Below are 26,327 nucleotides of genomic sequence, written 5' to 3'. Positions count from 1 at the left end.
TCACAGCAATAAGACCAGTGATAATTCTCTAAATCACCAGTTGACTATTATGTGAAAACCACTGTATCATAGACACACAACAGGATGTACAACAATCTGTGTATTAAAAAAGGCGTGCTGGTTATTCTAAGAGAAATAAATCTATTCAGGTTTACGGTTTTGAGAATGTTTCATGCATCCTCTGGTGTGTAGATGATTCCTCTGTGAATCTGTTCCCAAACTAGACTTAGCTAAATTGAAAATTGAATTCCTTCCCCACTTACACTCTGTGGATGCTTTTATTTTTCTTAATCCCTTTGGCTGTTACGTTGCAGTCTGAAACAGCATCTCCCAACTGCCTCACTGAGACTAACTGAATTTATTATATAATCTCATCTCCCGTTCCAAAAAATTCAAGATCAATCTCAAAGAGCAGTCCTCTGAACTTGGCAGACACTCGTGTGGGAAAGTCTTTAAACAAAAACAAATTTGTTTATGTACTGGGAGAAGGAGCTCCGAAAGAAGATAACATGCGCTGTGAGCCAACACTGCCCTCAACAGCAGCAAAGCCGGGGTGGCTCTCGCAGCGCCGGCACTGCTGTCCGAGCTGCAGCCCCTCCATCAGCTGCCCCCACCAGAGCCGACCCTCCAGCTCCCCTTGGGCAGCGGGGACCGGAGGGTGGTTCGTCCGTTGGGGAAGATGCGGACTGAGCACGAAACAGGGATGCCAAGAACGCCTGGACAGTGAAACAGTTTCACACAAAGTCACTTTGAATTTGTGGGCATCAGGGACATTTATTTGGGGCTTTTTTTTTTCCAAAATTGATTTAAGTACATAGCACCATTGGCTTCCCGTGAGAGTTAATCACAAACTTTGGGGATTTTTTGACTTGCAATCGAATCCCAGTTCTGACAGGCCACACAGTCAAATTTTCTGCATGGAAAAAAAGCCTACACCTACTCAGAGTGCCAGCACAAGACCAATCCCCCAGTCAATTCCCACGTAAGCGGTGTTTAAGGACTTTCAGAGTGTGTCTCTATGATCCACTACACTGAATTAGTTAGTTCTAGGCATTTAGATTATAGGTAGTTTCCCAAATATGTGCATTGTTACCTTTTTTGGAGAGAAGATTAAAGAAGTATGCCTGCCCTTGCTCTAAAAGCAGAGTCAGAAAGCTTTGTTTCAAAGACTGAGCTGAAGCTGTGTGGGAAGCCAGCAACGGGCATGAAGGACTGGGACAATGCATTTGTACATTGGTTGCATGGCTGAAGAAAGATGACCGTATCCTATGCTAAAGGGTGAACCATACATGCCGAAACCATAATCACTGGGTACCCACCGCTGAGCTGTAGGACAGATCACCAATACATGAGCCATGCAGATCCCTAGTCAGTGAGGCAGAGTAGAGCTGCCCAAGGTAGTTTTGCTTACTTGCATCCAGGGAGCAGTGTAAGTAGGCAGTGAGGGGCTTACTAGCCACATAAGGGCTACTTTTGCTTCTTGCATGCAGGTGTCAAAATGTACTGCAGTTTCAGGGCTATGTAGCTATCTCAGGTATATGCATGCCACAGCAGTCACCGCTGTGATTGCATGGTAGAGATATCGTCCCCTCCAACAAACAGGTTATGTTTCCTAGCTGACAGTAGAGGCATAATTTCTGAATTATGCAATGATGAGAGCTTAGCATAAGTAAGAATTCTAAGAATCTAAACCAAAATGGTCAAAGCAGTCAAAATTTTTATCTCAGGGGACGACAGCTGAACATTGTCCAAAAAGCCACGTCTTCCTTGATTAGATTTGGCTCCAATCTTGATTGGTCTTCAGTCATGAGACAAGCTGATCTCCTTGAAGTGCTGTGCCATCTTGAAGCACAGGTTTACCTGGTGAAAGACGTGCCTGTGGCTGGCCCTTTGAGACTGCGCCACTTGATGAGCCCATGTACATTTTGGTGAAAGAACATGGAACTTTAATGTGAGCAAAATACCTGTGCTCCCAAAATCTAGCTATCCATTAGCACAGAGGTCCCAGATCTTTGGAAGGAATCACATCACCAGCAAAGGCAGTTCCCTAAATATGAATCCATTGGAAGCAAAAGTGGAGCTGGTGAGCAGTGGAAAGTATGAAAGAAGAGGAAGCTCCACTACCATCTCATTGCTTGGAAGAAAGCAGTGTCTTAGAAACTCCATTTTATCTGTTGTCCAGACAACCATAACTAAGTTCAGGTGCTCTGAACATGACACGGAGGAATGACACAGCCAGGCTGCCTTGACAGAAGCTTTCAAAATATCCAGGAGTTTTCCAAACCTCTCACCTTCACCAGTCACACAGATAGTCTCCACATTGCCCCTCCATGAATGCTCCAGGGCCATAGTTTCACAAGAAACCAACACATCCACGTGCTAAGATCCGTTGGACAGCATCACCTGAGGATGGTACTTCTGCAAGGAAGGACATAGCTTAATTAATGAATGAATAAAGCTGATGCATGAGACTGCCACAGAAGAAGGGCCCAGTGACACCTTGTCTAGTCAGTTGACCAATGTACAGAACTTGCACCGTCACATGGAAACTAAGGGAGCACATGGAAACCATGGCGTACCTGGAAGTCATTGCTCAGGCTATGTGTTTTGTGGGGAGCTGTGCCAGGGGATGTGGCAGGATGGTGCTCTTACCCCAACGTGCTGCCTTCCACCACAAAGGACATTTGGTTTGTGCTCCAGGCAGAATAAAATGGAGCCTAGTTTCCCGATAAATACCAGTGCTTACCTTCCCTCAGGTGCTAAACCCTCAGACCTGTGTGCTTCAGTGCAGTTGCACTCTCGGCACACTTCATGGTTATGGGACCAGCATGGCTGGGGCCATGTGCAGCACCAAGTATAGAAGGGGAAAAATGTTCCTTTCCTGCAAAGCGAGGGGAAACCCAGCAGAGGAATTACGAGGGCGTGAGTCACCATGTGCCTTCTGCATGACTCTGGGGACAGGGCGGCCTCTTGTTCCGGGGCTGGGGCAAAGTCACAGCTTCGCCTGTTATTATTGTTAGTCACAACCCCAGCTATACAAAGTCCAGCAGAAACCACACTTGCAAATGCCTCAACCTGAAATGTAAAATAAACACTGGGAAAATAGCTGCTACTTACTTTCTCTAAATACACCCTGAGGCCAGATCTGCTTCCACTGAAGTCAAGTCCAGTTTTGCAATCAGCGGCAGGGGAAGTGAGATCCAACCCTTTATTTGGAAAGATGTTAATAATCAAATTGCAGTTTTAATTTGTCACCAAGACAGGGCTGTGATAAGACATTTTGGTTGCTGCTATAAGTAGCTCTGAGGATTGTCAGGGGTTGTTGTAGGTGCTAAAGACTTTGTGATATCCTAGCAAAGGAAGGGACTCTGTGACTCTGGCATATGTCCTTGCCACAGGGAGATGAAGAAATCCCTCTGGTCCCCTCCGAACACCAAGGAGGGGCATAGCTGGGCCTGAGAAGCTGCAACAGGAGTGGGCACAGAAAAACAGGAAGGCTGGAAGCTATGGATTAGCTCCATATCAGTGATCTTATCAATATTTTCGATGACTCATCTATGGCTTTTTCCCCCTGAGGTTTTTATGACATATTCACTTCCTTCATTACCATATAAAGATGGTGAATTTAAGCAGAAAAGGTAGAAAAGTGCTAAGTTAAGGCAGTTAGATAAACATAAATGTTTTTAGCTTTAGCAAACTGCTGGATCAAATCCTCCTGCACTCATGGACTTCCTCGGTGTCATGGACTTCATGGTGATATATGCTGGATTGTGCTGGCAGAATGGATGATGCTTGCGCTAGATGGTCATTTCCAGAAAACTATGTGTGTGTGACAAGGACACTTCAAATGCGCTGTGTCATCCACTGTGTATCTAGCATAGTTTTAGTTGCTGTATTGTCACAGGTAAAGCAACACTAGCATTTTGAGTTGTTACAGGAACTCACCTGGGGAGCAGGGCCATTCTTCTGCACAGAGGAAGAGAAAAGAGGTTGAAATCGACTGCTACATTTCCAAGTTTCAACTCAATAGGTGCTTGGGACAAACTCTGGGAGGCATCCAGAGCTGGAAGTGCAGAGTGACTCCCAAGAACACAGTTTAGACACAGCCCATATATCTTTTAGCACATTGCATATATTGAAAGTGAAGACTGGTCAGCTTTGTGATTGACTCCAGATAGAGTCAACTTAAGTTTAGCCAGACTTATTAGCTCTAATTCAGCCCTGGCTTTGCCAGATACAACCTGCCATTTGCACAATCTCTTAAGTATTTCTGCACTCTGCTCCAAGAGGGTGTATTAGCTAATGTGCAACCCAAGGTATGTTTGCAACACTGCAACCACAAGGATAAATTTTGCTGGAGCTGGGGCATACTTAGATGTTGCCACATAGAGTTCGCTAAAGCTTTGGACTCGATCCTGGAACACTGTGCTTGAGCTCATGAGTACAGATGGACCCCCCAGCACAGTGCCAGCAAAGTGTCAGGGCCTCTGCAGCACAGTTAATCCACAACCCAGATAAACTGCTCGTGGATAATTGAGAATTCATTGTACACCCATCTAGCACCTCTCTTTTATGGGAGGATAAACACTTCTCTGTAAAAGTACTTGTAAATGTGAATTCTACCATTACAAACAGTCACATTTTATATACATTTCCTTGTTGTTTGGTTTTTTTTTTAAATCGTAACATGAATCATGCCTTTTACTGCATTCTACAGTGCAAACTCCAAACACTGTAGAAGCAGAAGCATTTAACCAGAATAGCTGAGTTTGAAGTGCAGGGCTGGTCACACCCAGGCAAGTAATCAGAGGAATACAAATCACAGCTCTTCAAAATCTAATCAAGGGAAAGCAACTCCAGTTAATTGAAGGCTTAATTTTCTGCCCTCAGACACTGTCCTCCTGATCTCATGTGTCATTTAGCTGTCAGATATTCCTGTTGGGACCTAGACAGTTGTATGTGTTGTCACATTCTATGACTGCCCACAAAGAAACAATGTACTGTATATAAAAATATAAAATTAACTGCCTCACAGGTAAAGGCTTTCCTCTTTTGTCCATTCAATGGCTTTGAACTAAACTCAGTGTTCAAATTGTTCCAGTATATCAGCTCTAGAAAAGAAAATGCACAAACAGTTTGAAACCCTCAGTGCTCGTCTGTAGAGCCAATGGAGTCGGAGCCTGCAACCCCTGGGATTCTGTGGTCCAGCACTTCCAAAATCAGTGACCTTGACTCCTTAGCTAGCATCTACAGCAGCTGGGATTTCTAACCACTGTCCATGCAAGGACCAAAAAGGACTACTCAACCTATTTTCCAAGTTCAGAAAAGATGAGGGGATTCAGCCCAGTATGGCCGGGTGACCAAATCTCTCACAAGACAAGACACTAGGTCACAGCGGCACAGTCGTAGCCCCTCGTGCCCTCTCTCTTGCAGCTGTGGGACTCCAGTAATTTCTGTAAGGACCAGGAACTTCTGACTGTGACGATGATGTTGCATGGGTGAATTCTTTGATGAGCATTTTATGATATCCTTTGTAGTAAGTAACAACCTGACTGAGGATTATTTGCCCATAGCTCAAGTACACACCCCTTATGGCTGAAAAAAAGACACTATGGATCCTGGCTAATGGGTGGAACTGGGAACAAAGCACCAGTTACAGGAACATGTCATAAAAACAAAGTTAAAGGTAAAGTAAAATTTCAATAAAGTTGTGAAGACATCCATGGTTGTATTCCTTGATATAGCTGTGAAAGGGGGCTAAAAATGGAAAGGGGGGAGCAAGAGGTGGTCTTACGCAGTCAACAGCATTTAACAGTCTCCACAGTTTTCTGCTTCTTTTTTTTTTTTTTTTCTGTAAAGATTTGCTCATATACCCATTGCTTCTTGCAGTGAGGACAAGTTAAGGGGAAAAGACATAAGCCAACTCTCCTTGTGTACTATTTTTTACAAAAAACTCAGAAACAGACCAGCAGTGGTGACAGCCGAGGGCATGCCACCACCTGTTTGCAGCAAGATGGTGATTTTAATTCCTTCTGTTTACTCTCACCACCGTTCCCATCCCCATAGAAAAAATAAAATAAATGCCTTTGTTATTTACAGTCTGCACTGAGGGCAGTCAACAAGGTTGATTGTGGGTTTATGGTTGCCAGCCGCCTGCCTGCTCCAGCAGGTGCCAGGCACCCTGAATTACTCCCATCACACCCTGCTCGGTGGGGCAGTGAGTAAGCTGATGAATTCGGCTTATTTCGTCTGGGAGGCAACTGCCTCCCCCTCTCCACAAGGAACATCCCACGTATAATAAAGGTTTATAGTCAACTAGAGCAAGACTTCAGACTCATTCCTTCCAGATTCATTCATGAGGAGGGTGGGGATACTAGACTGCTCAGCAATGTTTAACTCAACAAATACTAAAATCTCCAGAGCAATGGTCCTTTATCACCCCTGCTTTCTTTAGATATAGAATCAAAGAGCTAGCAAGCACATCCTGTCATCTTATGGTTACCAGAACTGAAACTGGATGCTAGGTATTTAGTAAAACCCATGCTAGGAAATAAATGCTATATGTCTAAAAGAATTACCCTGGCCACCTAACAAATTTGGGAGACTAAGGGGCAGGCCTATCACAACAAAGTCCAAGTACCGCTCTGTGATATACAAAGAGAATTGTAGCCTAAAAGACATAGGAAGTGCTTGCCAGGAGCAGTATCTTGAGTTTTGTGTTACACTTAAAGAAAAATGTGGAACAACTCCGGAGAGTGCAGGAACAAGAATGGCCAGAGGTCCTAAAAACATGGATCAGCGAAGGAAAGCTGTGTGAACTGAAGGGAAAAAAGAAGATCTGGGAAGAGATAAAAAAGGGCAACAATCTTCAAATACATACATAAAAAAGAGGCTGCAAAGAGGAAGGGAATATTACATTACTTTATAATACCCAAGTAATGGGCTTAAACTGTCACCAAGAAGATTCAAACCAGACATGAGGTGACAATGAGAACAGACTGCTGGGACAGTCTGTAAGATCTCAGTCATTAGAGAGATCTCAAGTTAGACAACATCTGTCAGCAAACTTCACAACTCTGCAAAAGAAAAACAGTGTATGTGACAACCTTAGTTTTCAATCAAAATAAAATAGCACACAGTAGAGCTACTGCAAGATCCTGGAGCAGGGAAATGGCAGATAGAGCAGCAAAGTAACAATTAGTAGCAGATTCTCTCAACTGATCCCACCTTAACATGGAAAGCAAGGCAGCCTTTACCCAAAAAGCTGATTTTTAATTAGCTGTGTACCATATAGTACTTCACCCATGAGAATAGCCTCACAAGTCCAACCCCACAAGGTGAGGAGTAATCCAGGGACTTGTTAAGGAGGGTGTTGTTTTAATACATCAAACTCAAGCATATGTATCTTGCAGATCTGGAGCATTAAGCCACAGCAAGAGCCATTGTTGCCTATTAATGGCTATGAGTAAAAAGGACTATTTTATTTCTTCAAACCAAAGAGCAGGTAACACCATCTTATTGCATCTAAGCAAGATCAAGGACTCTCCATTGCAGAAGACCATTTCCCATATCCTCCAAAGAGGACTTGCATCCCTTAGTGTCAGTGCCAATAGTCAAACAAACCTTTGCGCTATCCTAGTTCACACAGCTGACATCTGCGGTATGATTAATATCTTCAGGTGTGACTTTGGAGGTCACAAGCAGCAGCAGAACAGGTTAGAGAGAAGTGAAACACCCATGCTAACATCAGAAGGTCTGGATGGAAAAGGATCGTACAGAACTGAAACCAAACTTTTAAAAAACATTTTCAGAATTTCCTACTTCTGACTACTCACGGAAATACTAGAGAGCAAGAAGTGGCATGGCTCCCTCTGGTATGTACTCTCCAGGATTTTGTAAGCTGGAAAGTCCCACTAGGCGAACAGGGATTCAAACAGCCCACATTAAAGGAAAGGGGGGGGGGGGGGGGATTGTCTTGTACTGTTTTATATGTTTCAACTGGAACACTGATTCACAGCTTCTGAAAATAAATTTTCAGGGGAATTGTTGACAATTTTGTTTTTGCAGCTGAGAAATAACTTGTCTTAGTGTCTTCCCCTTCCTGAAATTAACCTTTCTTTTCTCCTAAAACACTTGTGTGTATTTGACACAAAAAAATCATGAATCATGAATAGTATCATGGTTTGGGCTAGCACACTGCAAGGCCCCAGCACATTTTCCACCTCAATACTTATTAATGATACGTATCAGGCATAACTGAAAAACACCGATTTAATTTTACAGATAATTCTGTGGTTCTGAAATTTGGGCTTCTGGCATGGAATGAGGGCCTTGAAGATGTGCCAAGAGACAGTCACCTATCCCAAAGCTGCCAAGAGTCAAGGGAACTGGACTGGCACGTGAGAGAGAGCCATATTTGAAAAACCTTACCTGCACCAGGTTTCTTGAGCTCTTGAACCTGTCTCTGTCAACTACTAGGAGAGAGCCCTAAGAAAGATGTGAGCTGTACTCTTGACAAAAAAAGTTATTGAAATGGACACATGTCTGCAAAATATTTCAGGCTATCTAAATCGAGACATTTTTTCAATGGGAAAGGCTGTCATTAGAAAATGAACTTGGTTCCAGTGGGAATCTCTTTGCTACAAAAAGACAAGCAAACCAAATTGCCTGGTGAATTAATAAAATGGGGAAATAGCACTTAACAGCTATTGGAAAACCTTCAAAACAATTCCCTTAACATAAGCTGGACTTGCAACACGCTCTCTGGTGTGTTCATGGAGGGCCACATAGGAAGGGGTCAGGCAGGAATGAAAAATTTGCAGACTGATTTGGGGAGCTTTGTACCAGGAGCAATATGATGTGATATCAGGTCTCTTAAAAGACAAACGTGCTCAGCACTATGTGGGCTTGCAAGATGAAAGACTGTCTTAGGTACTCTCTCGTTTATGTGCTTTCAATTGCTTTTAACTTCACAGTGCATTTTAAAATTGCAGTTTACAACTAATAGAAAGAAAAAAAAGTTAATTTCTTTGGAAATTGGCAGCCGTGCAAGAAGGAGAAAGCATCGCTCACCCCACCTTGCGTTGCTTCGTACCTGGTTCTGGGAAGATCCTGGCTCATTCCAAAGGGAAGTGTCAGCGAGCGCAGCGTTACCCAGCAGAGCTACCCAGGCTGAGCCTGGGAGAGCAGCACTGCCTGGCATGAACCTCTAAAGTGAGAAACACTGCTGCTTTTTTTTTTTTTTTCAAGACAGCCCTGGAGTTTGTTAATTTTCATTTGCAGAGCATTGGGAAACAGTTTCTGTCAAACTAATCAGCAGCTATCACCCGATGTTGAGGGATACCTCTAGACTCCTTTGGACTTGGCACCCTCTAGACTGGTTTGTCAGATCCCATAAATTTAAAAGAAATTTTTAAAAAAAAGGAAAATAAAATAATGCCCTGCTGAACTTTTCTGTTTTGCTGTTCTTGTAACATATATGAAACAGATCTGACAGCACAGTTTCCTTCAGCTCATATCTCAGCAGTAAGTATGGGTATGAGCTTTTTTCTTTCTTTTTTTCAACAACCTTTACTAAAAATAACTCCTTTAAGACTGTGGAGGGAGATTTCCAGCCCTGTAAGTTCAGATGTGCCTGCGTTCATTCAGAAGGTTGATCTGGGTTTAATATGCACAGGCCTGTCAATACTGTGTTAAGCCCTCTGGCACCAGAGGGTCCAGGCAGTCTCTCTGTATTGTATCCCAACCCCAAGCATCAAGAGGGACGTAATCCATCACATCAGCTCTTGAACCAAAACTGCTGCAATTATATGCTCTCAAAATGAGCCCATTAACCTATCAAAAAGCATTTGAGAAGGGGTGTAATGTTGTCAGTTATTGTTCACGGGGGAGGAGTGAAGATAATTCTTATCTTGCAAATAGATTCATGCAAAACCAATTGCAGTTTGTGTTGTTCTAATTGATTTAGCCCTTTTTCTCTTCTATGAAAATTCCAGGGTAGGGTGTTCACACACACACACACACACACACACACACACACACACACGAAGGGTAGTGCCATTTCCCAAGAGTGGATTAGAAGGAGAGCCTGTGCCTGGTCCACCACAGGAGTGCAGAATTGAGTCAGCCACAAAGAGCAAAGTGTGTTCCCAAGGAGGGAAAGAAACACCAAAGGAGATGGAAAAGTTGCAAAGGCAGTGGCAAAGGCAGTGCTGTCCATTACAAACAGCAATGGATATGGTAGTGTTAGTATTTTCTTCTGACTTAGGTGCTTCCATGCATCAACAGCTAGTTATAGGTACCTTGAGCTAAGCTGCAACCACAACACATTTTGTTTCCACTAAGTGAGGCTGGAGAGTCCAATAGCCTCCAATAACCTAGTCATCATCTTTGCAAACAGAATAACTCCTCGGCACTCAGAACAGATCTCCATTGGGAAATAATTGCTACAAATAAGAATAGTAGTTTGCTAAGCTTCACTGAAACAAAGGGCTCCAAATCAGGTAAGCCTGGTTACAAAAAGTTCAGAAACTTTCCTGCACTGTTTATGAAGTGGGAAGTACACCCTGAGAGCCCCCAGTTGGGTGGAGATCTGGAAGAAGAGATAACTGTGATGGTGACACTCCTTACGCTCCCTGAGTACTGAAAAGAGGGAGTGTCCATATAACTTAAATCCTCAACGTGATGAGATAGGGAACCTTAGGAGAAAAGCCCTCCTTAATCAGGGACAACAGTCCTCCTATATTAGCCACCCGAATAAAGTGCCTGCAGTTAAGCAATGTGCACATGTGCCATCTGCACCTTCCCAGGTAAGCCAGGGCTCTCTGAAGTTTTGCCAGTGCTGGCTCTGGGATGAGCAGAGCATCAACCGGCCTGGGCCACCCTTCCCAAAGAGGCAGAGGAGATGTCCTGCACAATGCTGAGGGATGGCACAGCCATTTCCATGTTCCCTACACAGCAGAGAGACCCTGGGAGAGTTCTGCCCCCTCGTCAACACCACCCTGAGCTGCACCCAGACCCTCGCCAGCTCTGTGTCCCACAGCAAAAACGTCTGCTCGACTAGATCATTTCAGACACCCCAGAGGAGCATCTTGGAAATGGAGATGACACATTCAAACCTCTCTGGCTTTCTCTCCATTGGCACACCTTACTGCACAACTTCTTCCCAGGTGACAACCCAGCCTTTGCCATGACCACCTACCAGAAGAGAGTGCAGGACACAGCCTACACTCTCAAAAATAAGGTCCTGTCCCTTCTTGTAACTCTCCCCAAACCAAATCTCCTTGTGACTCATTTTTTTTCATTGCTGAAAACACTCATCACTGGATTCATTCTGTTCTGATGACTTACACACTTCAGAGAGGATGCTGCTCTAAAAATAATAGGACAGATTCCTCCTCTAATATTTGCAGTCCTGCAAGCCATTTCCTCAGTTTAAACAGTGGAGCAGTAAAAATGTGTTCATCTTGTACTTTCCCCCAAAGCACCTTGTACTGACCACTGCTGGAGGCCTCCTGGGCTGCTGGAGGGCAGATCAGACCTACTGGGACAAGACTTCTCTCCATCCCTCTATCACTATGTCCTTCCTTGCCTGTGTTGCAGCCATGGAGGACTGCATTTTACTTTTTTTTTTTTTTTTTAATTCTAGCAAAAGAAAAAAAATTGCCTATCCTAAGATAATTCCATTTGCTGTGGAAAACGGCTAGAAATACACGCATTTGGAAAATGAAAGCTGAGAATCTCTTTAAATTCATAGTTCCTTCAGATGAGCAGGGCCAGTGGCTGCAGACTGCATGGAGCCTAAAGGCCAGCTCTGTACAAAAGGGCAGAGGCAGTTCCTGTATGCGCTCCATAACAGCATGACACATTGCAGGGCTTTTGGACAAAGGGATGTATTTTTATGTGAAATTGTTCCTTAGCTGTATATTTCTTTGTCCTCTGCCCATGGGAATAATAATAATATCAGGCCAAGAATGAAAGACTCCTTTAAATTTCTCCATGCAAATAGGTTTGCTGTTAGTACTTCTTCCTGACTAGAGAGGCTGACAGGTTGAGGCAATACTAAAACCTTCATGGTAATGAAGAAGGGTACCTGAAATCCAAACATTTTTAAACACACACAAATACACACTATATTGAGAGCCACCCTTTCCAAAATGGAGGGGGGTTGCAGGTAAAATATACTTCAGTAATTCCTCCCTGTCCTATAAACCAAATTGGTAAGATTTGAGCTAACATTTCATCTTGACATTACTAATACATGTGTGAGACCATTCAGCTTCCACTTTCAATACAGTCTGTCAGATTGGATCTGTATACCTGCTACCAAATAACAAGGGTACTATTGATTATTCGTTATTTTCAAGTATTTGTTTTCTTCAGTTGAGCACATTCTGTTTATTTTGGCACAGCTAACAGAGAAACAAAGGCAAGAAACTTAACCTTTTTTCAGAAAGATTTAAGACTTGACAGGCATCAGAGCTTCACCAAACTGTTTGTTCCCATGGTGGTCTGTAACAGAGTATTGTCCTGCTTATTGCTTTATTCACTGTTCATTCACTTCAGTTTATATCTAAATCTGCAGTGCAGAGTGCACGCAGGAGCAGCGAGCAGGATATGCAGCAACAGTTTTCTTCCAGAAAGACTTGAAACATGGGTGTTTTGTGACCCTTCAGCTCAGTTCTGAGGCTCGGTCAGGTACCCACCAGACAACCTCCATCCCAAGAGTCATTCTGCTTTATACTGCAAATGCACCTACAGTAAAGCAAGTTATAAAATTATTTATACTCAGTAGGAGTTTACCTATGCCTGTTGCCAGGTGGATTTAAAAAAAAAAGATCCCAAACCTGTTTGTTGTTTTCTGATAAAACCCATGATTTAACAATTAAATATTCTTCCAACAGCACGTAGCAGCAGGCGACGCGGTTGCTTTCTAGCCAGACGGGAGCAGGTAGGCTCTGTCCGTGCCAGGGTGTCTGGGGCTCGAAGTGCCCAGGGACAGCGGGGACCACCTGAAGTCTATGGCACCCCGGTGCCCTGTGTCCTGCTGCACCTGACGATTTAATAGCAATATTGCCCATGGGTATGCCTTTAGACACTACTGGCGGCCCCGTGCGTATTGTGTATCGTATATTCAGAATGAAGCGTAAACTGAGAGCACTACACACATATATATTGTCTGCCTTCTCGGTGTGTAGGTGCAGTGATGCGCTCCTATACTGGCACCTAGTGGGGAGCGCACGGGAGATGGGAAAATGAAGAGGGCAGGCTGCACGGACACACACGTGTGCTCGCCCGACGAAATACCTGGGACACTTTTTTTTTTTTTTTTCCCCTGGTTCTTCGAAAGCCCTTCCAGATTAGCACAATTTTAGCAGGCTTCGCGCTCGCTGCTGCTCTTGCAGCCTTCCCCCTCTGTCAGGCAGGAGCTCCTGCTGAGGTTCACTTCGCTCTTGCTGGAAAGCCTTGACCATGCCAAGCCCTCTGCTCCCTGCTTGTGCACCCATCCTCTGGGACTGCACCCTCCTCCATATGAGCTGGGATCTCTCCCTACCTGTGATCCCCTCCTCCTGTGTTTTCCTGCTGGATCCCCCCGTAGCAGGCCATCCACATTTCCTCCTCCAGGTCCTCCTGCCTTGACCTGGGCCTGACAGGTCTCTCAGGAAAGCCGGCGATCACTGGCGTTGCTTCCTGCCTTGTAGCTCGTGCTCCCACTTTGGCCTCAGAGGAAAGGGCTGCCTTTTAACCGGTGAAGGACTTCCTCCACCAATTCCCATCGCCCTCAGGAATCTCATGTCCCACAATTGTCCCATTTTAGCTGAAACAGCAAAAGGCTCAACCTACCACTTCTCCAAAGGTCCACCCCATGTCATTACAGCATCTGAAAGGAAACACTGAAAAGACGTGACATTCTTGCCAAAAAGCATTTATCTTCTTCTTACCATCTATACGAAAAGGACAACTCTCCCAAGGAGCCTTCAAGGTTGGTCTCAAATACTGCAATCCGAATTAGACCTCCTGGGCATCCCAGTGATACCAGTATAATCTTACTGATTACAGTTAGATAAATTACTGTTCCAGTTTGTTTCTCTTTCTGTAGTCCCCCTGGCTTATATCACAGCAGTTAAGGCAAGTATTTTCAAGCATTTAAGGCAGCAAGGCAGTATTTCAAGCTCAGCTGCTCCTAGCAAGGAACTGGACAACAGGCGGTTAAGGTGAATTGCCAGTCCTACAGGATAGCTGATCACCAGACAGTTGTGCTTCCCATGCATGGCATTACACACTGCAGTTTTGCTTCTAAATTCGACAAGGGGCAACAGAAACACCTTTCTTGTCCCACCAAGGCTTTCCTAAACTTCTCTCACTAGAACTACGAGTCTAGTGAGAGGATGTGGTCTTTCCTTTGGCTTACCCATTCATTTTCCATTGTGGATGAAGTCTTTGCTTCCATCTTGAAGGAAACTTATTGTTGGTGATGTTGTTAAATAGTCCTCTGTACCGTATGGCCTGTAACTGTGATTTACAACCCATTTCTAGCTGCACCATGATTCAGCTGACTTTTCTATTGAGTGGTTGACGTGAACGCTGAACGTATTCAAGGCTAGCAGCATTTCTGTGATTCATTCAACTTGAGGAAGCACTGGGAATTTATTAGGATGTTTTTACAGTCTCGGAAATTGCTATGGGACTCTGTCACTAACAAAAGAACAGAAATGGCTCACCATTTTATTGTGCTTTTTCATACGCATTAAGTAATGTAGGCCTTTGTCATTTATTCAGTTTTTAAGTCAAACTCTGTCCTGCGCTGAGACTTTGTGAGACCCCCTGATCTTGCAATTTTATCACAGGTTTCACTAATATTTTGTTCTTTCCTTAAAGCTCCAGCTCTTGGAGTCACTTGATTTGGCTACCTGAGAACCTCAGCTTTATGAAGAAACCAAAAAATAACCATCCCTTGCAACTGTGAAGAGCAGCTACAAAACATTAACTATAAAGCTGCCCACAAGCCAGATGGCAAAGAAAAGCTAGATCTTGTGTTTAAGTTTCAGGATGTTTTTACACCACTGATTTTGGCTTGTGATTTCTGAATCTCTGAGTGCTGTTAGGGATGGTTATCTGGAAGAAAGGGGAGGGGGTCAAGAAGCCATTTACAGCTCTTTGTCCTTCTATTTGCAATAGCCTCGAGCCAGCTTAGCACACCAGTTGAAATCAGGCAATGGTCAGCAAGTTTGGCCTAATTTTTTCCCTTCAGATTCAATCCTCACCTACAGAGGCAGGTGTCAGCAGAGCTGGTTACTCTGCCCTCACCACAACACCTAACATGGGACTCGTCTCCCCAGACGGTTGCAAGAGCAGTCATAAGCCAAGCGACAACAAGTCTTGGGATTAAGGTAGAAATTTTTTTCATAGTTTGGAAAAGAAGAGCCTGAATAATTTGTGCAGATGGCTGCACCCAAGCCACAGAGAGTACTGTGGCCCCAGGGCAGTACCTGGAACTCGACCACACAGGCTTTCGCCCTTATCTCTGTTTCTGCCCTGACAGCACTGTGCTGGGTGTCAATCACACCAGCGCCAAAGACCCTCTGACTCCCAACACCCAGGGACAGATGTAAGGAGCTGTGAGCAGTGGCCATGCTACAGGAGACAAGACACAGCAGAAGGGCTCATGCTTTGCCCTCACTGAAGCCCCATGTCTACTCCACCAAACGCCCCAGTGAGGAGGATATCCTTGTATTTAGCCAACAAAAGAGAAGGGGATCCCATCACCACTCTTCCCTTCCCCACTCTCACCAGGAGCTGGCCCACACCAGGATATTCCTGCCAAGGCCATGCAGCGGGTGGGCAGGCTGTGCTTTCCCTGCATGTGCATGGTGAGTGCAGCATCCCACCCCAACATGAACTTGCTCTCTGTACAGTTGGGTTCATTTAAGCCCTGCAAGCAGCTAGCGAGGAGAATATGAAGCAGCCTTAGCAGCCACAGCAAGGAATTACATCCTTTACAACACTGTGTCAACCAAGTGCTCTGGAGGAAGGTGCAAACCACATGTCAGTTCTGGGAAGGGCATCCTTTCTGGTGACTGATGTCTTTCCAAAATACTCATAGTGGTGATATGATGGCCAGTAGTGGTTTTGTTCAAGCAAATAATTCTTCTAGAGCAGTGCATAGTAGGACACAGCCTTGGCCCAAAGCACTTGCTGTAACTTAATGCAAGATATAACAAATTGGTGTTACACACTAAAGGAGGAAGCAGCAGAGATAACAGGATCATACTTTGGATGGTTATGTCTTGAGCTTCATGGCTGTGAATTCCTCAGGCTGGGATTTTTGAATAGCCTTAGGTAGTTGGGCTTACAAAAGGATGAACTAGAAAGAAAAGGTATTACCCAGGTTTTCCCTTAGCATTTGTACAATATCCATAAACTTCTGAACCCTTTACTCACATCTGTGAGTGCTTACTCCAAAAGGGAGTCGTGTTATATCCTGCAAAAAGAAGCTCGCTTGGTTTTAAGACATGTGGTTTAGTTTCAAAATAGCATAAAATCTTCTTAGTTGCTGATAGAGGCCACAGTCAAACAAAAAGACTGATGGATTGGAGCTCAAAGAAGAAAACGGCCTTTAGGGATACCAAACATAATTGTTCACACAGCGTTCAGTTATGAAGACTTTATTATGTACCAATTTAAGTTTATACATACCAAATGTTCTTGAGTCAGCAACACAAGTGGGACTGCCTTGTTCCAGTAGATCTTTTTTCCACCCTTATGATAGATTTTTTAAAATAAAGAATCATCAATAACCATGACAGAGTTCCCTCAGTGGATGGACATCCCAGCATGCCATGAAGTTGTCTCTCCCGAGAAGCATTTCCACAGGCTTGAGGGAAATCATAAACTACTTAGGAGGAATGAGATTCACAAAGCTCTCCCGGCCAACTGCATCATTGCTTGTGAGCAGGTCCTGGAGGACAGCTAACTATGCAAAAGCCCAGCAAGGAAAGTCATCAGCAGAGCACCTTGCCCAGTTGTGAACAGATGGGAGAAAGAGAGGAGGAATCAGAAGATAAAGGGGAAGAGTGGTGAAGTTAAAACTCCTCATGCTCGCTAAACACTGTCTTTGGGAATACACCCTATGTACATATACTGCTTATGATATAACAATGCTTGTGTCCAAAGCTTACAGAGGCAGTCACCAAATCAGTGGAAGGAAATTTCAAAAAAAGGACCAACCTGCAGCCCTGAAGAGCCTTTGCTGGGGAGCTGTACCAGTTAAGGGCAGGTAATGTCTCTTACCAATAATGGTAAGCGGTGTTAGTGATTGCACCCCAGCATCTGCAGTGGCACATGCCAAAGGTTGGCTAAGGGCTTGACAATGGGGTACAATGCAAGAACTGATCTAGACTGGGGCAGCCACAACTTTTAAGATGGACCAGTCTGCCTCTCTGATTTTGGAAGTAGAGAGGGTTCGGTTATATATATGTATGTATACATATATATGCATAAATAGTCCAGAATTTTTTTGTGGCTGGGAAGAGTATTGTGCTCACGCCAATGAGCACTCGGCCAAGAGGAATCCGGCAGAGACAAGTCTCAAAAGAAGTGAGGAGCTGTGCCTCTGTACAGATTAAAATTAAAGTGGAAATGGGCAGCCGTGAACCACAAAGCCCAACTTGTCACGTACGACAGCCTTTTTAGGTGGAGAACAATGCTTGTGGCAGTCCCTTCCTCCAGCTGCCTCCACACTTTGCCCCTCCAGGCTCCTCACTGTTCCCTTTGGGTAAGCATCCGTGACCACCTCTCTCCACAGCTGATCCCTCCTCTCACATAAGCAGCATCAGCTCACTGATAAGATAATCAAACCAAATGGCTTGTATTAGGAGGCAGCTTAGTCATCTTTTTTAAAGCAAGCCACTGAGTTAGGCACATAACTAGCATCCAAACAAGCAGCCTGCTTTTCAAGAACTACTAAGCACCGCATATATGTCTTGTATATATCCAGTATATACATATATATATATGTATACACCCCATGTATATCCTGTTTAATTTCAGGGGAGCTGTAGGTTGCTCCTCACTTTTGCAGATCAGGTCCTTGGGTACCTAAGAATATATTTGGGAAACTAAATTCAGGCTTTTTTTTTTTTTTTTTTTAATCTTGGTCATAAATTCTATCACTTATGAGTCAAAACCCCATCTGCTCTAAATTTGCACTTGATTTCATGCACAAATAGGGTTCACACATGTAAGTCCTGTCATTTGTGTGCTCCCAGAGGCAGTGCATAAATTACCTATGCACAAAACAAGAGGTCGGTCAACTTTACCTCATGCGCTGCCGAGTAAGTGCACATCAAAGGGCATATTGTGTTCCTGGAATGAAAATGAGGAGTCCTAGCATGGGTCACCCCCTCCACGCAGAAATGCTGCTTTTCTTGGGCACAAAGAAAATCCCTAACAACTTTAGAAAAAAAATCTGCCAGAAGTAATCAGCTAGTGGAAGGTTCAGAAGGAGCCAGGGTTTGGGTTAGCACTGACAACTAATACAGCAGATTTCACAAAGCTGTCTGAAACCTGGTTTTGATCTTAGAACGAACAGTAGTAGGTCTTCATTAGAAATTATGCCCATTTTATAACATGGCTGTGAGAAGCGGTATTAAATATGACGTTAAAATACTTCTGTATGATCAGTATAAATGGATGTAAGACATTCAAAACCAGTTAGATGGAGACTATCAAACTCTGTAGAAACCACAGGGTTAACTCAGATCAGCCAACATGAAGTTAAATACAGAGTGCTCCTGAAAAAGTGCTAACTAACTGCAAAAGTGTGTTCAGCAGCATGGTGTTTCATGTGACTCCTTTGGTCCCTCTTCTAGGTGAATTTTCAGTGGAAGACAAGTGCTTTGAAAAAGTGGGCATCTCACTTTGACTGCTTTATACTCCCATCATAATCTGTACAAAAAGCAGCATCTTGGTGAGGAGCAAGGCAGGAAAGACACTGACTCTGAGTGGCTCTTTCCCAGATAAATAAATTAAAAACATAGTAACACACAATGACTACCACAGCTTGTAAATTAAGGGAGTAACTGGTGCATAGTGAGGCACTGATGTATAGCCTGGAGGAGGAACAACTTCATCTGAACTACAAACAATTCATTAAAAAAAAAAAAATACTTTGAAGAAAAAAATTGTCTCCAGACCAGCTTGTGAATAAAGCATACCGAAAGGCAACCCTGATACTCCATTAGCACCACAAAAATGGAACTATCCCCCAAGTCTGGCATAAAAATTAATTCCTTTTTCTTAAAAATATAGCTGCTTTGGCATCTCAAGTTAACCGCTCTAGTGCTGCTTGGACAAGTGTGGCTTGGGACGGCACACTGCACCAAAAAACACAGTGCCCTGCACAGATACCTGAAACTCCTGCAAATGCAGCTCAGGTCAGCGCCTGCTCTGAGCCCCACGGCGCAGGCAGAGGGCGTCAGCCCACACCACGCTTCTGCTGCTGGAACTGAGGAATCCTGGCCATCAGCTAGCGTCTCTGTGGGGTTTATCTCCAAAATGAGACATCTCAGCTTTGTCAGAGCCACCTGGTTGTCTCTGAGCTGTGATGCCCTGTGAGGTGCACGTGTGCCCAGAGCTCCTGTCATCTAGCCACTTGGGCCATGGGAAGAGGGAAAGAATTTTTTTTTTTCTTTATTTTGTCTGACTTTCTGTTCCCGAGGCCAAAGACAAAGACATCGACCTTAAGCCAACCTAGCAGGACCCCTCTGGTGACCCCATGGAAATGTGAGCCATGGCTTCAGTGAGCAGCAGCTCACACTTAGAAAGTGTGCAGACAACAGAGCTACAGCTCCACCAGAATAAAGGGGATACAATGAGTCCAACATCTCTTCCTCCAAACTGGCCACAGCAATTTGGGTTAAAGTAACAGTTAGATTCCCAGAGTGGTCACAGGAGGCTAGGCACAGCCCTGAAGGTCTCCAAGATCTCAGTTTCTGGACGTCTTTTCTGGAAGTAATTTTTTATCTCCTTACTTCACAGATGTTGCTTTCTTCCAAAATCCTGCTTTTTAATTTTCTTTTATTTCCCTTTTTCACAAGGATAACAAGCAGTCCCATTTGCAGTTGCCTGTTACATTTTATATATGTTACTTCTAAAAGATAGGGCTAAACTGTACTTCAAGTCTCACTCAAGATCTGGACAAAGTTTCAGCTGCTTTCAAAAAGTAGGTTTTGGCCTAAACTTACTTCATATTGAGTCAGACTGCTGATTATTTAAGTCTCTTGCTTCCTTGTGGATGGGCAAGATTTTGTGAGAGCTACTTTAACATCCAAGTGGGTACAAGCGTGAAAGCCCATTGAGACAAACAGATTTTGCAGGAACAAGCTCTAAGAGTGTGTGTCCAGGCAGGTTTGTTAGATGGCCAAGAGATGCACACATGTACATACAAGTGCAGGATGCAGCTAGGTAGAAGAGTCATAACCTAAATCTCAGTCTTACACTTGAAAATAAAAAACAGAGTATAATAGACAGAACTTGGCCAGGAGTCTTCTGGAGTTCAACTAAGAAAGACGTTTGACAATGAATGCTTCAGTAAAGACATGCCTTAAGACTTCTTTTCTCTACTTCTTCAGTTGAAATACCAATAGCAAATCATTTTTCTAATCGCTTCCCTGACTTTATAATACACTGTTAACTTACACTGTCTCTGTGCTGGGAGCTCCATGTACAAAACTGTTTGACTCCTCAATCATTAAGAAAACATGCAGTACCAGCATTAGCTTGTAACTTTTCAAATCTTGGCAGAGCTTGCATTCAACCTCTCAGCTTCCACTCAACTTTCTTGTCTTGTTTTTAAGTTTGTTTCTTTTAAGCACAACTAAAGGAATCTGGTCTCCCTCCTCCCCCGCTCAAAACCAGACTTTTGCATCAATCAGTCTCACTGGCACCTTCACCACTAGGCTTCATACATTTCTGTGCAGTGATTACAGACAAGTTCTTTAAAACAAAAACTTTAAAAAATCTAAATTTAACAGCATCTGAAGGTTAAATACTGTGCAAAGCGAGAGAAGACAGTGACAGGAGAGCACTCAATCACCGCATAGTTTCTCATCCCAATGAAAGCATCCTTTGAGAGTCTGCCTAGGTGTTGTCTAGATTATATGATACAGTGAAGTGCCCATCAGCACTTCTGTTTGGAAGCTTGCTTCTTAGAAATCACCAGCAGGCTCATTACTCATAAATCAGAAGGTGGCTTTCAACCAGGCCTGGGAATCTGGAGACACTGCATGAAGAGGGAGTTCTGTCTGCTCTGCGGGTTTCAGACAGAGGCGGGGGTTGGCTTGGCTTCCTATCCTTGTGCATTCAATCAAGTGAATTGCACAACCATGCTGCTTTGCTCTATTTAATGTAATGTTTCCTGAAATGTCATTCATGAGTAGTACAAGTTATGGTTGTTGGGGGGGGGGGGTGTCCACAGTCTAATAATGTAAAGCAAGCTATCTGAGGCAGAAGGGAAGACAGGAAGGTGTTCTTTCCATCAGATACATTGAAAAGTGCCTATGTATTCATGTATTTTTGTCCCTACACCAGGTGTGAGGTAGCTCCTTGCATCTAGATGGGTCCCCACTGATTTTAGGAGTCTATTCCATGTAAAATATCTTCTTGCTGCAGCTCGACTTTGCAAATCTTGACCTTAGAATTTGCAGCTGTTATTCTTTATTAATATTTAAATAAGTCTTACCTAAACTGAAACACACCCAAGATAAGAAAACTTGGCGAGAGAAGTCTTGTCCTCAGAGGCTCTGGAGATGCCTCATCCTGTCTCCTTTGGCAGGACACAGATTGAACGAAATAGACTGCTTGGGGTCCATCTTTCGATATGATTTCCAAGTCAGGAATTTCTGCAGATGGACAAGACATCATTAGTAAATCCCCTCACAGGATCAGGACTTTAGACTCTAAAGTTGTCCTTCCAAAGAGGCAAATGTATATTGGTCCATTTTGGAAATATATGTGTAGAGACAAAACATATGGTCTTGAAGTCAATCAGTCCCCAAGTCAATTTAATGTGTGGCCTCTCTATTTCAGCCATCCAAGAGGTTCCAAAAACCTGCTGAGGCCAGTGGGAGTTTTCCAGTGACATCAGTGCACTTTAGGGCAGGGCATTCACCTAAGGACCCAAAGGTAAGAAGCTTTCTTGTCCTTCCCTTACCTGCTGAGGAAGACAGGGTCAATTTTAGGGCTAGTATAAACAGAGGTGTATGTAATTGAGGAGCATCAGTAATTTAAAACATCATATAACCAACTCCCACCTGGGAAGATTATTATGTGAAATGCACTAGTGATATCTCCAATCTCTCTTACTATGGAAGTGCTGAATAAGCAAAAAATAGTAAGTTGGGTAATAGCATATTCCAGAGGAAAAAAAGCACTATTATTCATTCAAATCCACTAACTGTGTTAAGAAAGGAGAAGGTGATTCATTCCAACTCTTCTCTACTTCAGTACAAAGCAGCTGTTTTTTAATCATCAGGGATGGTTGTGTCATTGAAATAGAGACTGCTAGCTGGATTACCTTAAAGACCTGCCAATTAATTAACTGAGCTCCATATAGCCAAAAATAATAGCGCTTAAAAGCAGCTTGTCCTATTTCTGTTGAAAATGGACATCTGTCTGTTCTGGCAACTATGAAGAACTGGAACTTCAAGGACAAAGAATGTAATATATTGACTGATGTCCATGCATTTTGGAAGGTTCGCTGGCTGTTCTTTATATTCTTCACATGTCGAGTTTCTCTGTCTTTCAGTCTGTACTTCTATAAGACCCTCGCCCAGAGGGATCACAGATTTTGATTCAGTAAGCTGCGTTATTAGGACCACCTCCAGCTACAGTTACTGTCAGCAAATGGCAGTTGAGGCAAACACACCTCTACTTAAGAATAGCATAAAAAACACAACAGTAACATCATGGAAACTACTACTAGTCAGTCAAAATGGAAAATAATTGGGTCCTACAATATTTTTCTGTGTGTTCAAGTCATTTCCCAGAGATCCAAAATCCTCTCTTTGCGAAGTGTGTATCAACAGCTTATTTCATGTTACCATCAAGTACAGAAGAGGTACTTTATGGCCAGCTCAGCTTTTTCTAATTATCACCCAGCCATATAGTTGTACAGTAGATAGTGTGAACGCACATACTTCTTCCTACTGTTTGCCATCACCATAGCATCACCACCATAGCTTAGAAAACCTGTAAGCACAAACAAGACAACCTGTGTATTGTATGCACGATTGATATCACAAAGCAGTATTCTCAGAGGATGACAAAGGTGAAGCTGGGTATTTAACTCCTTGACAGCTGCACCTCTAAAGTAATTTTGAGCCTGTGTGGCCAGTAATCTACCATGTTTCAAAGCCACCTACGTGTTCTGCTAGGAAAGCAGGGGTATTAGTAATTATTTTTCTGCAAATTTTACAGAACTGGGACTACAACTTCCTTAGTGTTTGTTTATTTAAAACAAAATGTTTTTACTCTGACTCAGTTTCTGAGAATTAAATAATGACACTACAGGCAAAAGTCAAATGTTATTTTAATTGACAGTATTTCTAGAAGTCTAAAAAGAGGCAAAGATCTGTTTTCTTCCTTGGGTACCTTCTCTGTGTATCAATTTCCCTTCATAGGTCTTTATTTACTATCTCCTGTGAATACCTCTTTGCTACTGAAATTTCCTCTGAATCCTTACCTGGGGGAGAAAAAACATCACTCCCTATAGCAAATTTCATTCACGTGTACAAGAGATATTCAAACAATGAACTCAAAGTTTTTTGCCTCCATTACTGTTGCTGAGAGTTCTCAGAGACATTACCTGGGTCAAAAAGGGGTCTGCACTGGATTTTTTTATTTTTAGTGGCAAAAGGTTAAAACAATTTGGATGCCAGATGAATGGAATGATTGTTGTCCTGGTTTGCTGGTTTGTCTGAACAAGAACTCTTCAATGTGTTAATGAAAGACAATGCCAGGGTAAGAGAGTAGATCTTACTTAGTCAGTGCCTTCCTGACCAGATTATGTGTTATAGCAAAATAGAGTTTATGCTGCCTTCAGCTTGCTTTAAAAGCATAGTCCTGATCAAGTTTGGGCTGGAGATTTCTTGAATCATAGTATGTTGTTTGGAGCCAAGTGATGTTTTGCTTCAATTTCGGCTATTTGAGTAATAGACTGCGTTTATACCCCTTCGCTTTTGTTTGTTGGATGAAAACAGACCTACTGAACAATATGGGAAAATGGTTTAATCAGGGAATGAGTAATACTATAGAAATTAAAATGTGTGTATGAGAGAGAGGGTGTGAATGGGAGAAAACACTCTCTTCTATTTCCTGTCAAGCTGATGGTGAGACTGGAGGAGACCCAGTTCCTCCAGGGAGCTGATTTAAACTGTGACACAAAAGTTATTCTGAAAAGACGGAGGGACCCTCTGACAGCACTCAGCTGCTTTATTGACTGCTGCTATGAATTGCTCCTGGTTTGAACATCTAGACCAAAGCGTCAGCTTGAATGAAGAAGCTGAGCTTTGGGTCATGCTAGAAATTGGGGAAGGATTTGGGGTGAAGGGAGCTGCAGCTGACATGAAGTGTGTCTTCTCCAGAAGGAATAAGCAGGTTACTTCTGTGCTGCCCCGTGGTTAAGCCTGCAGCATCAGAAAGCATTTTGCAGTATGGACACAGTGGAACTAAGTCTCTCAGTCTGGGGAGAGGTTTGCAGGCATGTCCGCCAGGTTGCATTTTGCACAGATTGTGAGGAGGGGCAGAAATACAGTTTTACCCCTAGCAGGTGCAAAAGAAATGCAAAGCCAAAAGGAAGCTTAGCTGCAAGTTTGTGGATTGTCCTTCCACTGTAGGTGATGAGGGGGGGTTTATTGGATCTCCAGCACTGTGAGGACTTAAGGCTATGTCTTTATTAGTCTGTAAAGTAGGCCCACAGCTGTCATCTGGCTCAGACTTTCCGTCAAAGTGTCTTTGCTCCTCACACTCACACCCCATTTCAGGAAAATGTGGCCTTGCCCACACCACCTCTGATGGGAACAGTCTTGGCCCATGTCCCTGAATGAGGCCTGCAAGTTGTCTGCACAACTGTCACGGCCAAAACTGCACAGGGACTATGGTACCAGCTGAACACTACAGGCAGGGGTGTGTCAGTGCTGCACTTTTGCCAGGACACTGTTCAGTTTACTAACATAGATGTAACCTAACAGATGCCACACAGGTTGACTGATGTACAAGATGCATGAGGAAGGTGGCCCAAAATAAGCAGTTTAGCCTCCTTTCCAAGAGAAGTTCACATGCTCTGTACATAGCTTGTGTCCCTTCCACATAAATCTTGAATCCGTTGACCAGCAAGGTTAGAGATGACTAAAACCTTCCGTTACCAGGAGCTTCATGGAAAGGAGGGGCAATGCAAACAGCCAAATTAGGGTTCCCACTGAGATGAGACCATGATCTCAGCCTTGTTAGAAGCCAGAGGGTCTGCCCAGCAAAAACATCTTACACCTGTCCTACTGTTTTAGCTCAAACCCAGGCCTTCAACCAAGAAGTGCAATCATCCCAGGATGAAACTGAGGAGAAACTATGCTTACTTAATCCCAGTTCTTGTGCTAATATGTATTTGTCTCTGATGTGCACTTCCACTCAACTTCAGTTCACAGCAAGACAACACAAAACCTCTCTGCTGTTGTGGGAGTGGAGACCCCTGAGGTGGTGAGCATCTGGACTGTGATATGGAAGGGCTTGAGGTGCTTGTTTCCAGCTACAGGTTTCCCAATGAATTATCAAGGTAAAGAAAATGCCGTACAGCCTCACAGATTCGTGGGATTAAGTTTACAGGCAGGGGACATGAAAAATTGTCCCAAAATGGTATTTCCTGCTGAGGATCAATTTCTATTGTGAAATGGATTTTTTTCTGAAAACAGTTTGGGGTGAAGAAACCAACCACAGGAAGGACTACATTGTAGCCATTTCTTTCCTTCAGACTTTCTTCATGAAAGGCAGGCAGGATGTTCCCTGCATTTGGTTTTAGGTGGGGTTGTACCAGCTATTGCAGCTGGTTGTTAAATTTTATGATAGTGCTACATTCACAATGTATTTAAAGTTACCATTAAAAACTTCCAGGAGCATACTGCAACTTCTTTTCACAGTATTTAGGGTTGTCCTGTCCTCACAATCTGAGGACCCAGTTGTTTTGCCCTTGGTCCTTCCAAGCACTTTGGAGTTAGCTGTGAGATGAGGAAAATCCATACATCAGGGACACTGTAATAAATAACAGACAACTGCATTTT

General features: G+C 43.5%; 1 protein-coding gene across 1 annotated transcript in view; it reads right to left on the bottom strand.

The window, feature by feature from the left end:
* Positions 1-15,054: 15,054 nt before the first annotated feature.
* The window catches only part of LOC115340055, a 48,260-nt gene continuing 36,987 nt past the window's right edge, over positions 15,055-26,327 (bottom strand). Inside the window, exons 4-6 of the mRNA XM_030010847.1 lie at positions 21,740-21,899; positions 15,489-15,633; positions 15,055-15,114 (exon numbers count right to left, since the gene is read on the bottom strand). Of these exons, the coding sequence (XP_029866707.1) occupies positions 15,055-15,114; positions 15,489-15,633; positions 21,740-21,899 (365 nt within the window). The remainder of the gene's footprint in view (positions 15,115-15,488; positions 15,634-21,739; positions 21,900-26,327) is intronic.

This window comes from Aquila chrysaetos, chromosome 4 (genome assembly GCF_900496995.4).
Source record: "Aquila chrysaetos chrysaetos chromosome 4, bAquChr1.4, whole genome shotgun sequence".
NCBI lineage: Eukaryota > Metazoa > Chordata > Aves > Accipitriformes > Accipitridae > Aquila > Aquila chrysaetos.
The sequence above is the reverse complement of the archived record's forward strand: the minus strand, read 5'-3'. Positions and strand labels throughout refer to the sequence as shown.